Genomic DNA, 15,176 nt, shown 5'->3' with positions numbered 1-15,176 from the left:
AAAAATGTAACTGAGAGATTGATGCAGTACACTTAAGGACTGTTCCATGAAGAAAAAAGGAGCCGTGTTTAGAATTGTGGTTCTGTGGATGAACTATCAGGTTAGGCAGAAAATGAAGGCTAAAAAAGAATTATATGACACAACCAAAGCTAGAAACAAGAGAGTTGTGAAAATTATGGATAGGCCATATCTGGAATATTGTGTGCAGTTTTGGGTTCCTCACTATAGTAAGAATATTATAACTGGAGAAAAAACAATACAGATTTACTAAGATGATGCCAAGGATGAGTGGTCTAAATTATGAGGAAAAGCATTTGTACACCTTCAAACTAAGAAAATTGAAGGCAATTTGATAGAAATATTCAAAATGATAAGGAATAGACAAAGTAAAACTATCTGTGGGGAAATAAATGAAAATGAGATTATGATGGCAAGATGAAGATTTAATGAAGGGAAGATTGAAAGAAAACTCTTCATGCAAAGAATTATTGCAATATGAAATGCTTTCCTACAGGTGATCAATGTTAAATTGATTACAATATTTAAAAGGGAAGAAGCAGCATATAAAAGGGTATGTGGAGAAAGTTCCATTTTTTTAGCTATCTAAAAGCCCACAGATGGGAAGTAAATTCCATGTTTCTGATTCCTTTCTTCAGTTGGATAGATGGGCCCTTCAGTAAGTGACCTTAAATTTTCTCGATGTGTGTGGCCTGGATTTCATGGAGCAACGGCACTCGCCGCTGATGTCTAAGAAAGCTGCCCACAAAGATCTAACGATCCCTGTGGTGTGGATTTCCTCTTGCCCAACGTCAGTTTGAATCTGGCGCCAAGTCAAGGGGATCTCCAGATGTCTAGGAGCAGTGATATCAACAAGCAGGGTAAGCAGCTAATCACATTGAAGTATTCCCACAGACAGCAAACCAAGAAGTAAATGCACGGATTATCCTTCACTTTTAATTCAATTTAAAAAGGGTGAAATAAATTATTGGGATATACACATGGGGTTAAGGTAGAAGCTAAAATATCAAACTTTCGATAAGACAGTTTAAAAATGTGAATTTTTTTATTGCAATGAGAAAATTTCACATTCAACAAACATAATAATTTTTCAGGGCCAATGAGGCTGTTCAATAATTCCAAGATTAATATGCTGTTAAAAACCCAGTTGCACCTCATTTAACAAGACAAGCGAATACCATAACGTTGGAAGTTCTCATCCGTTCAATGATTTTTGATTGATTGCATTTGGAGGGACATCAACAGCACCCCCTATGCGGAAGCATAGAATCACTGAGAGCAACCTCTGGGTTTCTGTTTTAAACTGCGCATGTGAGGATTCCAGACATTGCTGTCAAAGTATCAGAGGATAAATGACTGAGCGCTGTCATTTTCAGCATGGAGCATGCCTCATTTTAATCACAACTGAGTCAATTTTCAAAACATCTGGGGATGAAGAGGCAAGCTAGATCATAGCAGAGTTGTCATCCTTCAAATACAAAGCATGCTGTAATCAAATAGTCATGCCTAAGTAGACATGCAGTTTATGCCTGTGCAGCTGTGGCTCAGTTGTAGCAGTTTTGCCTCTGAGTCGCAATGTTTCAGGTTCAAGCCCCACTCCAGGACGTGAGCACAACAATCTAGGCTGACACTCCAGTGCAGTAGTGAGAGAGTGCTGCATTGTCGGAGGTGCCTTCTTTCTGATGAGACGTTAAACCAAGGCCCTGTCTACCCTCTCAACTGGATATAAAAGATCCCACAGCAATGTTTTGAAGAAGAGCAGGGGAGTTATCCCCAGTGTCCTGGCCAATATTTATCCCTGAATCAAAGTCACAAAAACAGATTATCTGGTCGTTATTGCATTGCTGTTTGTGGGAGCTTACTGTGTGCAAATTGGCTGCCACATTTCCTACACTACGACAGTGACTATACTTCAAAAGTAATTTATTGGTTCTAAAGCACTTAGAGATGTCTGCTGGTCATGAAAGGTGCGATTTAAATGCAAGTTTTTTTTCTTTTTTGTTTAAAATGCAGTGGGGAAGGGATTAAATAATTGAAATCCTTCACATTGTGACCCCTTGCAATGCAAAACACTTTAAAGGAGCATCATTCTTTGTTGTTTACTCTTCCTTTCCCTCAGCATTTCTCCATCTGCCCCATTTTTCCATGCTCCTCCTTACTGGCAAACTAAGATGAGGACCTATGGGAAAAGAACAGGGCAGTGGGATTAGTTTTGGATTGCTCCTGCAAAGAACCAGCATAGAGACACTGGGCTAAATGCTCTATTCCTGTGCAATGCCTTTCTTTAGTTCACTGGTGGTATGTGAAGGAAGATGCAGAGTTTAAAAATGAAGATGATCCTAGGTATGCAGTATTTCTTTTGTTCAATCTTCCACATAAATAAGGTATTGCTCCCATTGCATGGTGGGATATTACAGAACGATGTGTGGTCAGGTGATCTTTTGCACTGTTGTACATAAGACCTCATGAGGCGACATCATTAGTTCTTTTTATTCTCATGTCTGTTGTGGATCTTTCCATTGTCTCCCAGGTTTAAAAGGTCAGTGAATTATGGAATGGCAAAGGGATAAATGTAAAGTCATGTGTTTAGGGAAGGGCAGTTAAGTATTGAGAGCATCAGATGATTTGTGGACAGGGCACGACATAGGACATCGATTTTTTTTTTGGATGTTGGTGGATACTGTCTTGAAGTGATTGATCTACAGATTGTGCAGCAGCACTAACAAAGTTACATTTTGCAGTATACAGCCAGAGGGATAGAACATAAATCTTTGGAGAACAATAGTAAGTTTTATGCAATACACTGAAGTTACAACTGATTGGCCGGCAGCTCACTGGGGGAGGTGGCCACTGTTGGGACTGCAGCCCAGCTGAAGCCATGGATCCAGGAGGGAAGTTAAGTAAGGGCATGCCTCACCAGGGGGATCGATCCTTCCTTGGTGAGGCTGGAGTGGTCGTTTGGCGGGAGGTGGGGGTTGCCTTGGGTCCCGGGGGTGGGTTGGGAGGCAGAGGCGGCCCTCAATCGGGCACTCTGTGCCTGATTTGCCATTTAAGGGCCTTGATTGGCCTCGGGCGGGCCATTTCCCACCCACCCCCTGCCCGACGCTATAAACCTGGCCAGAGGCGGAAGCGGGGTAGGTAGGCCTCCTGGAACCTCCCGCTCAATTTTACGCTGCCCCCACACCACCATCCCACCCGCTGGGGTGGCTTAATATTCAGCCTTCTGCTTCTAGGTATCCTGTCCCGTTCTTTCATAATTTTAAACATTTCTGTCACATCTCTCCGTAATGTGCATTGTTTTAGCAAAAAGAAAATACAAACCTTTATTTGTATTTCCTGATTAGGACGCTGAGCTCCACCTGGAATACCGTTTACTATATGGTCACTATATTGAAGTACAAACATCCCACCCATAAACAGAATACAGAGGAGGACCACTAAATTGGTGCCTGGGATTAGGCATCTGAAGACAGAATAAGGAAACTGGGAATATTTATGCAGTTCAGAAAAGGAAAGGCTTGGAAAATCTTAATATTTTTAAGATCGTAAAGAGTTTAGAATTTTGAGAAATTTTGTGACATAATCACAAAGCCTATAACCAGGGGTATATACAAGCTTAGAAGGAGGATGGCAAATATAGTTTAAATTTAGCTACTTCATACAACTAAGAATTAACGATCTAGGGACACTGGAGCTGAAGAATGTTGGCCAGTTCAAGAGGGCACTGAAATTTTTTCTTGTCAAATTCTGTTGAGGGATAAGAAAGACAAATTATCATTTGTTTTTCCTTCCCATCTTGGGATTGACTCATTTGATTGCAGTAATCCTTTCCAGTCCAGTGCATTTGTTTTGTCCTTTTCCTCATCCACCAACAGGGTATCATGCAGCATACTCTAACAAAGAACACAAGCAGGTAATCTGCCTCAGGCCTTAACTGATGTAGTTTTTGATTGAGCTGTGAGGAGGTGCAAAACAGCAGTTTCTGTTGCTTGCTTTGGGGTAGAATAGCAAAATCATAAACATGCATGTGAAGGACACTTTTACGATTTTGCTATAAAAAACAGTGGAAGTCGTCTTCCTGAATGTTTGTTTTTTTCATTTTCTCTCTGGGGAAATGCTAAACACATGCTTCACACCTCTCGAAGGCACAACTGAGATTTGTAATTTGCTCTTTGGGGAACTGAGCACTTCGAAGTAAATGTGTCCTTTGTAACTTTTAAAATGGACTTGTCATTTCATGATACAAACCATATGGCAGAATATTAATCATAACAAACAGCATTTTTATTCTACTATGCTTACAATTAAACAGCCTTGTAAGCAAAATCAAAGAAGTAGTAAAAATGAAACAACGTTATACTATTTTCTTGTCTACAGGAACAAGTATTTGACCCATATGAAGTGTGTGCACAAGACATTCTTTCGCCACAGTTTCATGAGCACTTCAACAATTTAATGTCCAGGTCACCAGTGGCCTTTTACTTTCAGGTAAGCTGTTTTTGTTCTGCAATGAAAACTGACATGAGGATGGAGTTCCTGGTTGTGAAAGGCTTGACTAAAATCAAAAGTATCAGCTCACTTGTGAAAAAATTCGAGGTTCTAAGGGGGTTTAACATTTTTGCATGGATTGTGTTAAATAACTGGAAAGGATGTCCACATATACATAGGGCTGAATTTTTCGGCAAAGGCGGAGCCAACCTCACTGTGGTGGCCGGTGGGACCCTGGGGCGGCATTTTATTGGTGGTGACCAATTAACAGACCGCTGTCCATTAGAGGACAGCAGTTTGCTCCCCAGTGGTGGCCACTGCTAAGTCTACAGCTCCAGGATGAGGGTGCCTCAATGCCGAGGCACCCTGGAAGAGTGGTTCATTTGTTTGGGGAAGCCCAGGCTAGGCAGGCCCCAGCGATTGGAGGTGGGGGTTTGTGGTACACTGACGGTAGGTTAGGTGCAGGAGCACCCATTGCCACTGGGGAGCCCCTCTGTTGACCGTGGAGTGCCCATCAAGGAGTTACCCCCACCCCCCACCGGGGACCCTGCTGGGAAGCCGTCAGGGTTTACCTGGCAGTCTACCCATGCAGCGGGCCCTCTCGACATGGGCAAAATGCCTGCCTGGGATGCAAAGTGGCCCTTAATTGGACCTTAAGTGGCTTAACTGTCTGCCTCGTGGGCAAGGGAGCCACTGTGGGTGCTCGCCACAATATGCCATGGTGGTGGGAAGATGTTGGGCTCCCCTCCAGACGCCTTCCCCAACCATATTGACAGGCCTCCTGTCTCCCAGCCCGTCACCAAAGTCTGGGAGAATTTAGGCCCATTCCGGGCTAATGAAACATCTATGTTTCATTACTGCTGAAATCAGTGCGAAGATTAATCCTAGTGAAATAATTCCAAGTATTAACCCATTTTAATTATTGTTGAAAACTGTGAAATCAGTTTGAAGTTATTTGGTCCTCGTAATTTTTTTTTCCTGTGCTATTTTTAATAATACTTCTGCATTCACTTGCTTTTTCCATCAGACAGAGGCCTCTTCTCCATTGTAGCTGATTCATTTCCAGTGTAGGCTTGAGTCTTGCCTTTCTACTACATGCCCTGCATTGGCTGTGTGTGTGCATGCATATATCTATATGTTTAAAATCGCAGTTGAGGTTTGGGAACTTTATAATTTATCACACTTTGTGCCTTTTGCAAAAATTATTCGAATGGTTCTACAGATCTAAAAACTGTCTCTAATTTCAAGATTAGATCCAGGATTATCTAGCATTAATTTTTAATCTGTTTCACTATCTGTGAATGTTTGTAGTGTGCCAGGAGACTGGTTGAGAATTCACTTCATATTGGACATTAAGATCCCCACACAAATACTGGTATATGAAATGACTGTACAATTGGGTGAAACAGCTGAAAAATAACCCTATGGAGGAAGTTGGCTGCTTTTCCAAAAACTAAGGCTGCACAGCTCAGAGAAATAAAGCCATGACAGCATCATCCTTGGGAGTTGGGGCTCAGTGTGAGACCAGGTGTCACTGTATTATATGAGCAGTGAAAGAGTCCAGGTCCACAAACACCATAAAAATCCCAGAGGAGCTTTTGGATAAAATGGATGACCCTATCTGGAAAACATAGATGCAAGCCTTCAACTCTCACTCCAATAAGTAATATTAGTTTACAAATTTTTTAAAAAGGTAGTATATCAGAAACCTATTTGAAGGCTAAAACCCATCGTGCAAGACTTCACCAAAAATAAAGAGTAGGAGAGATACTTAGTGAGAATATAAGGATGGAGAACATGTAGGGTGTTCATAGTATTGATGAAATAATAGGTAATATTCTCTAGCCAGTGGAAAAGCCCCGGGAAGGATGGCATTACCCCTGAAATAATCAAGAGTGCCAAGCCTGCTATACACTCAGCACTGCATGAACTGCTTTGCCTGTGCTGGGATGAGGGAGCAGTACCACAGGACATGCGCGATGCCATATCGTCACCCTCTATAAGAACAAGGGTGACCGCAGTGACTGCAACAACTACCGTGGAATCTCCCTGCTCAGCATAGTGGGGAAAGTCTTCACTCGAGTCGTTTTAAACAGACTCCTGAAGCTGGCTGAGCGTGTCTACCCTGAGGCACAGTGTGGCTTTCGAGCAGAGAGATCCACCATTGACATGCCATTCTCCCTTCGCCAGCTACAGGAGAAATGCCGCGAACAACAAATGCCCCTCTACGTAGCTTTCATAGATCTCACCAAAGCCTTTGACCTCGTCAGCAGACGTGGTCCCTTCGGACTGCTTGAAAAGATCGGATGTCCACCAAAGCTACTAAGTATCATCACCTCATTCCATGACAATATGAAAGGCACAATTCAGCATAATGGTGCCTCATCAGACCCCTTTCCTATCCTGAGTGGCGTGAAACAGGGCTGTGTTCACGCACCTACACTGTTTGGGATCTTCTCCCTGCTGCTCTCACATGCATTCAAGTCTTCAGAAGAAGGAATTTTCCTCCACACAAGATCAGATGGCAGGTTGTTCAACCTTGCCCACGTAAGAGCGAAGACCAAAGTACGGCAGGTCCTCATCAGGGAACTCCTCTTTGCTACGATGCTGCATTAGCATCCCACACAGAAGAGTGTCTACAGAGACTCATCGACAGGATTTTGGCTGCCTGCAACGAATTTGGCCTAGCCATCAGCCTCAAGAAAATGAACATCATGTGACAGGACGTCAGAAATGCTCCATCCATCAATATCGGCGACCACGCTCTGGAAGTGGTTCAAGAGTTCACCTACCTAGGCTCAACTATCACCAGTAACCTGTCTCTCGATGCATAAATCAACAAGCGCATGGGAAAGGCGTCCGCTGCTATGTCCAGACTGGCCAAGAGAGTGTGGGAAAATGGCGCGCTGACACGAAACACAAAAGTCCGAGTGTAACAAGCCTGTGTCCTCAGTACCTTGCTCTATGGCAGCGAGGCCTGGACAACATATGTCAGCCAAGAGTGACGTCTCAATTCATTCCATCTTCGCTGCGTCCGGAGAATCCTTGGCATCAGGTGGCAGGACCGTATCTCCAACGCAGAAGTCCTCGAGGTGGCCAACATCCCCAGCATATACACCCTACTGAGCCAGCGGCGCTTGAGATGGCTTGGCCATGTGAGCCGCGTGGAAGATGGCAGGATCCCCAAGGACGCATTGTACAGCGAGCTCGTCACTGGTATCAGACTCACCGGCTGTCCATGCCTCCGCTTTAAAGACGTCTGCAAATGCGACATGAAGTCCTGTGTCATTGACCACAAGTCGTGGGAGTCAGTTGCCAGCGATCGCCAGAGCTGGCGGACAGCCATAAAGACGGGGCTAAAGTGTGGCGAGTCGAAGAGAGTTGGCAGTTGGCAGGAAAAAAGACAGAAGCGCAAGGAGAGAGCCAACTGTGTAACAGCCCTGACAACCAAATTCATCTGTGGCACCTCTAGAAGAGTCTGTCGCTCTAGAATTGGCCTTTATAGCCACTCCAGTTGCTGCTTCACAAACCACTGACCACGTCCAGGCGCTTACCCATTGTCTCTCGAGACAAGGAGGCCAAAGAGAGAGAAGAGAGAATTGTACAAAGAACAGTACAGCACAGGAACAGGCCATTCGGTCCTCCAAGCCTGCGCCGATCTGCAAAACCTTCTGCAAAGCAACTCACCTAGTCCCACTCCCTCGCCTTTGCCTTGTAGCCCTGCAAATTTTTTCTTTTCAGATAATTATCCAATTCTCTTTTGAAGGTTTTGACTGAATCTGCCTTCACAGCACTCAGGCAGTGCACTCCAGATCCTAACCACTCGCTGCGGGAGTGGGACTAGGCGAGTTGCTTTACAGAGAGCTGCCACTGACATGTCAGGCCAAATGGCATCCATCCGTGTTGTAACCCTTCTGTGATTTTGTGAAGAAAAAGCTCATAATTTAATCAATCATCTTCCTCTGCATTCCAGATCCTAACCACTCGCTGTGTTAAAAAGTTTTTCTTTATGTCGCCTTTACTTCTTTTGCCAGTTGCCTTAAATTAGTGTCCTCCTGATTCTGGATCCTTCCACCAATGGAAACAGTTTCTCCCTATCTACTCTATCCGGACCCCTTTATGATTTTGAACACCAACAGCCCTAGCTTCTCGAACCTGTCCTCATAACTGAAGTTCCTGATCTCTGGAACCATTCTTGTGAACCTTTTCTGCACCCTCTCTAATGCCTCTGCATCCTTCCTAAAGTGTGGTGCCCACAACTAGACACAATACTCCAGTTGAGACTAAAACAATGTTTTATACAAGCTTATCATAACTTCCTTGCTTTCATGCCCCTATTTAAAGAATCCTGTGTCCTTCATTAACCATTTTCTCAACCTGCCCTGCTACCTTCAATTATTTGTCTACATATATCCTCACATCCCTCTGCTCCTGCACTCCCTTTTGAATTGTACCCTTTATTTTATATTGCCTGTTTGTGTTCTTCCTACCAAAATGAATCACTTCACACTTCTCTACATTGAATTTCATCTGACACTTGTTCGCCCATTCCACCATCCAATCCATGTCCACTTCCAAGTTTTGCATCATCTGTAAATTTTGAAATTGTGCCCTGTACACTCAAGTCTAGGTTATTAATATATTATCAGGAAAAGCAGGTGTCCTAACACTGACCCCTGGGGAACCCCACTATATACCCTCCTACAGTCTGAAAAACAACCATTCACCACTACTGTTTCTTGTCACTCGACCAATTTTGTATCCATGCCGTAACTTTGCTGTCAAGCCTGTTATGTGGCACTTTATCAAACGCCTTTTGGAAATCCATGTACACCTCATCGACCACATTATCGTCATCAACTCTCTCTGTTACCTGATCCAAAACTCAAGCAGGTCCTAGTCCGGATGGCTTGCATCCCAGGTTGATAAAGAAAGTGTGGGTGGAAATAGCAGAGGGGCTTGCCACAAATTTCCAGTCTTCGCTAGATATGGGGGTGGTGGGTGCGAGAGGATTAGAGAGTGGCAGATGTGACTCCCTTATTCAAGAAAGGGTGTAAAGACAGTCCTAACAACTACAGGCCAATTAGTTTAACATCAGTCATAGGTAAGGTTTTAGAAACAATAATCGGAGAAAAAATCAGCAGGCACTTGGAGAGGTTTGACTAAGGGTAGCCAGCACAGATTTGTAAAAGGCAGATCATGCTTGACTAATCGAATTAAATTTTTTGGATGAAGTAACAGAGAAGGTTGATGAAGGGAATGCAGTGGATGTTGTCTATATGGATTTTAAGAAAACATTTGATAAAGTACTACATAAAAGGCTGGTTAACAAAATTGAGGCTCATGGATTAGGAGAGTCAGTGTTCAATTGGATTGAAAAAAATTGCTCATGACAGATCTTGGAATACAGAGTCGAATTTCAAAATTTGCAGATGATACCATACTTGGAGGAGTGGCAAACAGTGAGGATGATATGAACCACCTGCAGCACGACATAGTATAGGCTAGCAGAAAGGGCAGACAAGTGGCAGATTAAATTTAATACAGAGAAGTGTGAGGTGATGCATTTTGGCAGAAGGGATAGAGTGAGGCAATATAGACTGAATGACACAGTTCTGAAGAGTGTACAGGAATAGAGGGACCTGGGGATGCATGTGCATTGATCTTTGAAGGTGGCAGGACATATATTGAGAGAGTGGTTTAGCAAAGCATATGGGATCTTTGGGCTTCATATTAGAGGCATTGAGTATAAAAGCAGGCAAGTTATGCTGAACCTTTATAAAACTCTGGTTAGGCCCCAACTTTTATTCATTTTTTAAATTCATTCATTCATTCATTCATTCATTCATTCATGGCATGTGGGTGTCGCTGACTAGGCCAGCATTTATTGCCCTTGAGAAGGTGGTAGTGAGCTGCATTTCTTGAACCGCTGCAGTCCATGTGAGCTAGGTACACCCACAGTGCTGTTAGGAAGGGAGTTCCAGGATTTTGACCCAGTGACAATGAAGGAATGGTGATATAGTTCCAAATCGGGATGGTGTGTGACTTGGAGGGGAACTGGCAGGTGGTGGTGTTCCCATGCATTTGCTGCCCTTGTCCTTCAAGTTGGTAGAGGGTGTGGCTTTGGAAAGTGATGTCTAAGGAGCCTTGGTGCATTGCTGCAGTGCATCTTGTAGATGGTACACACTGCTGTCACTGTGCATTGGTGGTGGAGGGAGTAAATGTTTGTGGATGGGGTGCCAATCAAGCAGGCTGCTTTGTCCTGGATGGTGTCGAGCTTCTTGAGTGTTGCTGGAGCTGCACGCATCCAGGCAAGTGGAGAGTATTCCATCACAGTCCTGACTTGTGCCTTATAGATGGTGGACAGGCTTTGGGGAGTCAGGAGGTGAGTTACTTGCCTCAGGATTCCTAGCCTCTGATCTGCTTTTGTAACCATGGTATTTATATGGCTACTCCAGTTCAGTTTCTGGTCAATGGTAGCCCCTAGGATGTTGATAGTGGGGGATTCAGCAATGGTAATGCCATTGAATGTCAAGGGGAGATAGTCAGATTCTCTCTTGTTAGAGATGGTCATTGCCCGGCACTTGTGTGGCGCGAATGTTACTTTCCACTTTTCAGCCCAAGCCTGGATATGGTCCAGGTCTTGCTGCATTTCTACACGCACTGCTTCAGTATCTGAGGAGTCGTGAATGGTGCTGAACATTGTGCAATCATCAGCGAACATCCCCACCTCTGACCTTATGATTGAAGGCAGGTCATTGATGAAGCAGCTGAAGATGGTTGGGCCTAGGACACTACCCTGAGGAACTCCTGCAGTGATGTTCTGCAATTGAGATGATTGACCTCCAACAACCACAACCATCTTCTTTTGCACTAGGTATGACTCCTGATTCCCATTGACTTCAGTTGACTAGAGTATTGCATCCCCGTTCTAGTCACCATACTTTAGGAAGGATGTGAGGATCCTTGAGAGTATGCAGAGGAGATTTACCAGAGTGGTTCCAGGGATGGAGGATTTTAATGACAAAGTTAGGTTGGAAAAGGTGGGCTTGTTCTCCTTCGAACAAAAGAGAATGAGGAAGATTTGATAGAGGTGTACAAGATTATGACAGGCTTAGATAATTTAGACAAGGAAAAACTGTTTCCATTAACTGATGGTAAAGGACTAGGGGACACAGATTAAAGGTTTTGGGCAAGAGATGCAGGGGGAATGTAAGGAAGAACTTTTTTACATAGCGAGTTATACTGACCTGGAACTCGCTGCCCACGAGGGTGGTGGAATCGGAGACAGACAATGATTTCAAAAGGAAATTGGGTGGGCACTTGCAGGGTTACGGGAATCGAGCAGGGGAGTGGGACTGACTGGACTGCTCTGTGGAGAGCTGGCATGGACTTGATTGGCCAAATGGCTGCCTCTTATGCCATAAATGACTCTGGGTTAGTTAAACTCAACTTGCCCTTAATAAATCTGTGCTAGCTTTCCTGAACTAATCCACATGACTATTAATGTTGTCCCGAAATAGTGGGCTGAATTTTATGAGGCTTTCGGCGTTGGGGGACATGGGGGGAGGAGCCCGCACATTCTTCTGGGAGAGGCCCCCCATGATCCCCGACGCCAAGAAGGCCCTGATGCATTTTACCGGCGGCGGCGAGGCCTCAGTGCGGCCCTTCATTTCAATATGTTAATAAAGACTAATGAATGCAAATGAACTCGCCTTGTTCCGGTGGCCATCCCATGCTGATATTCAGGCCGCCAGCTGGAACTCACACACCTTCGGAACTCTGGCGTGACATTGGTGGGGAGGGGGGGGAAATGAAATTATCAGGGTGGGGGAGTGGAAAAAACACTTTTTATTGGCTGTGGGGATGGTGGGAAGGGGTTCAAGGGCAAATGTTATGAGGTTGGGGGGTGAGGGGGGGGAAGTTCAGGTTGGGAATAAAGTTTATTTTCATAAGGAAAATTTTCATGAAAAGGAAACATTGTGTTGGGTGGGGGGAAAGAGCCTCCAGCTTTTAATTATTTTTTAAATAAAATGCACAGTGATATAACTTTAAAAATTAAAATTTTTTCTAAGGACTTGAAGCCCTTTAAAAATGGCGCCAGTGTGGTGGCGCCTGACGCCATCGCTGAGGACGGAGCGGCCATCCCTTCTACATCATTGGGGACGGCCGTACCGCTCCCTCCGTTTAAATGAGCCCCCGCATGAAATATTGTGGGGGTTCAGTGATGGCGCATCCGCACCTGAACACCGCCAACTTCAAAGTGAGCCGCTGCGATTTGCGGAGTGCTAATAAAATTTAATCCATTATTTTGACAAGCTTTCCCACCACTGAGGTTCAATTGTAGTTGCTGTCACACACCATCCTAACTTGGAACTATATCGCCATTCCTTCACTGTCGCTGGGTCAAAATCCTGGAACTCCCTTCCTAATAGGTGGGTGTGCCTACCCCTCATGGATTGCAGCGGTTCAAGAAGGCAGCCCACCACCACCCTCTTGAGGGCAATTAGGGATGGGCAATAAATGCTGGCGTGGCCAGCGACGCCCACACCCCATGAATGAGTACAAAAAGCTGGTAAATGCCACACTAACCAAATTATTAAAACTAGTTGTTGAATATATTTCCAACTAAGATAACTTGCACAGAAGCAGAAGAAAAACAGCAGGTAACTACTATTACAATACTTGACCTACACAATACTTACACTGCAACTGTTTTGGGAACAATAGAGGCCTTTGTGGTTCCTTCTGACAAATTGATACCTGAGCAATGAGCCCCTCTTCACCTGTCTTGCTTAAAGCAGATAGCATAGAACAGAGAACCAAAGATCCTAGGAAAACCACCACAGCTCTTTCGCAATTTCCTGATATTCCAAAAACAGATTTAAACATCCAAGACTGAAGAGATTATGTCAAGTACTGGTGCAGCATGCTTAGAAGCAATTTGATGCATATTGCAGTCTCCCATCTGCCTTGACATAAAGCATTGCATATTGGAATATCAGCTAAAGTTAAATTTCCTTAATTGTCAGCTGTAAAGGATGATGAGTTGTTTCATCTCTCCCAGTCTGCAAACTTTGATACATTAACATTTTGAAAACATGGGAAACAAGTCAAGCTAGTTATCCCCTAGGCTGTTTCATGTATTGCTTTTCTCGCAGGACTCTAACCAGAACTCACATTAAAGGTACAGCTGCCCAAAGCCAATCCTCAAATTGTATTATTCTGTCTATGCAAAGTAACTATATAAAAAGATAATACAGATGTATTCATGTTTGAGGCATGATGGAACTCTTTTTTTCTGTCACGAAGCGTAGAAATACTTGGTTCAGCATTGATATTTTGATTATTTTCAGAATATGAATTGTTTCCTTCTTTAAATTTGAAATATGCACTTGACAAAGATAAACAAATGAGTTCACTTTATGAATGCAGGATGTGTGACTTGTCCATGAATGTGATATTATGGCATATTTTGTTTATCCTGCCATATACAGAGTATTCCAAATTGTCAATCAGTTAGAACTCGCCAAAGAATTGGAATTTGAAGCGTGCTGAGGTACCTTTAGGTAGTTGAGCTGTCCTTGTAGCAGCAGGTTTTACTCTTTCCCAGTTGAGTAAGAAAGTTTGATGTCAGAAACTGGGCACCTCTCGTGGCAGTCAATCTTTGTTAATCTGCACCATCTTCTATGTCTGAGTGAAGGTTTGATGTTGGGTAGATTTTCTTGGTATGCCATGTAATGTTGCTGCAGATTTTCTGGTATTGCTTTTGTGCCCTTTTCTGAAGTAGCACTTCAAATTATGATTATTATTCACCTCATATGAGGCATTCTGACACCTGGTTTGGTCTTTTAACTCAGACATTTCTTTGTTCTACAACTGACAATCAATATCTGACATTTAATTTGTTATTAAACTACTCTTTTGAGCTCCCTTCCACATTTACCTGCAGTTCCCCCTTTGCAGATGCGTAGTTTGCACAGGTGTAGAATGGAAAGCATAATTTTGTATGTTTCCAAAGTATGAACTATCTGCATGATTTTACTCAAATTAGCATTTGCACATGGTAAAGAAGGAAACAAAACCCATAAAGTAAAACTGATGACAATGGTGCAATTGGCCAAATTTACAGTAGAAAAATTCCAAATAAAGAATGGTTCCCAGTTGCTTTACTGCTGTTGATTTGTAGAGATTTTTGCAGTGAAGCTGAGAACATGTTGATATGTTTTTACATTGAGGGTTGTTCAAAAAATGTACACTGTTCTGACCAGGTGAGAAAGGGGTCTAGGGTTCCCTCTCAGCCTTCACCTGGTCTGACCTTAATTTTAAACACACCGTTTGTTTGTTTTTAGCTTTCCCTTAGTGAATCCTTGTTCACCAACTTCCAATTATAAGGCAAAGAAACTAGCCAAACAGGTTTTCTTAGGTTTAAAGAAAAAAGGTTGATCTTTATTAAACTTGAACTCTAATTCGGTTAATGCCTACGATACACAATGCGCCCACGCTAGCATGCATATGTGATACACACATGCAGATAGAGACAGAAAAGAGCAGAAGAAATCAAGTGGAAAAGTTTGAGGCAATATCCTAAGATGGTTTTGGTTACTGTTCTTCGAGCTCACTGTAAAGTCCTTGATTGTAGGTAGGTCTTGATTTTCTTTGGGGCCCAG

The 15,176-nt window shown here is 43.5% G+C and overlaps 1 protein-coding gene across 2 annotated transcripts in view; it reads left to right on the top strand.

The window, feature by feature from the left end:
* The window catches only part of sos2 (son of sevenless homolog 2 (Drosophila)), a 159,241-nt gene that overhangs the window by 75,514 nt on the left and 68,551 nt on the right, over nt 1-15,176 (top strand). For both annotated transcript variants that reach the window (XM_068039077.1, XM_068039078.1), the window contains exon 7: nt 4,396-4,506. In XM_068039077.1, the coding sequence (XP_067895178.1) occupies nt 4,396-4,506 (111 nt within the window). The remainder of the gene's footprint in view (nt 1-4,395; nt 4,507-15,176) is intronic.

Source organism: Heterodontus francisci, chromosome 9 (assembly GCF_036365525.1).
Source record: "Heterodontus francisci isolate sHetFra1 chromosome 9, sHetFra1.hap1, whole genome shotgun sequence".
NCBI lineage: Eukaryota > Metazoa > Chordata > Chondrichthyes > Heterodontiformes > Heterodontidae > Heterodontus > Heterodontus francisci.
Note: the sequence above shows the minus strand (reverse complement) of the source record. Positions and strands in the feature narration are given on the sequence as shown.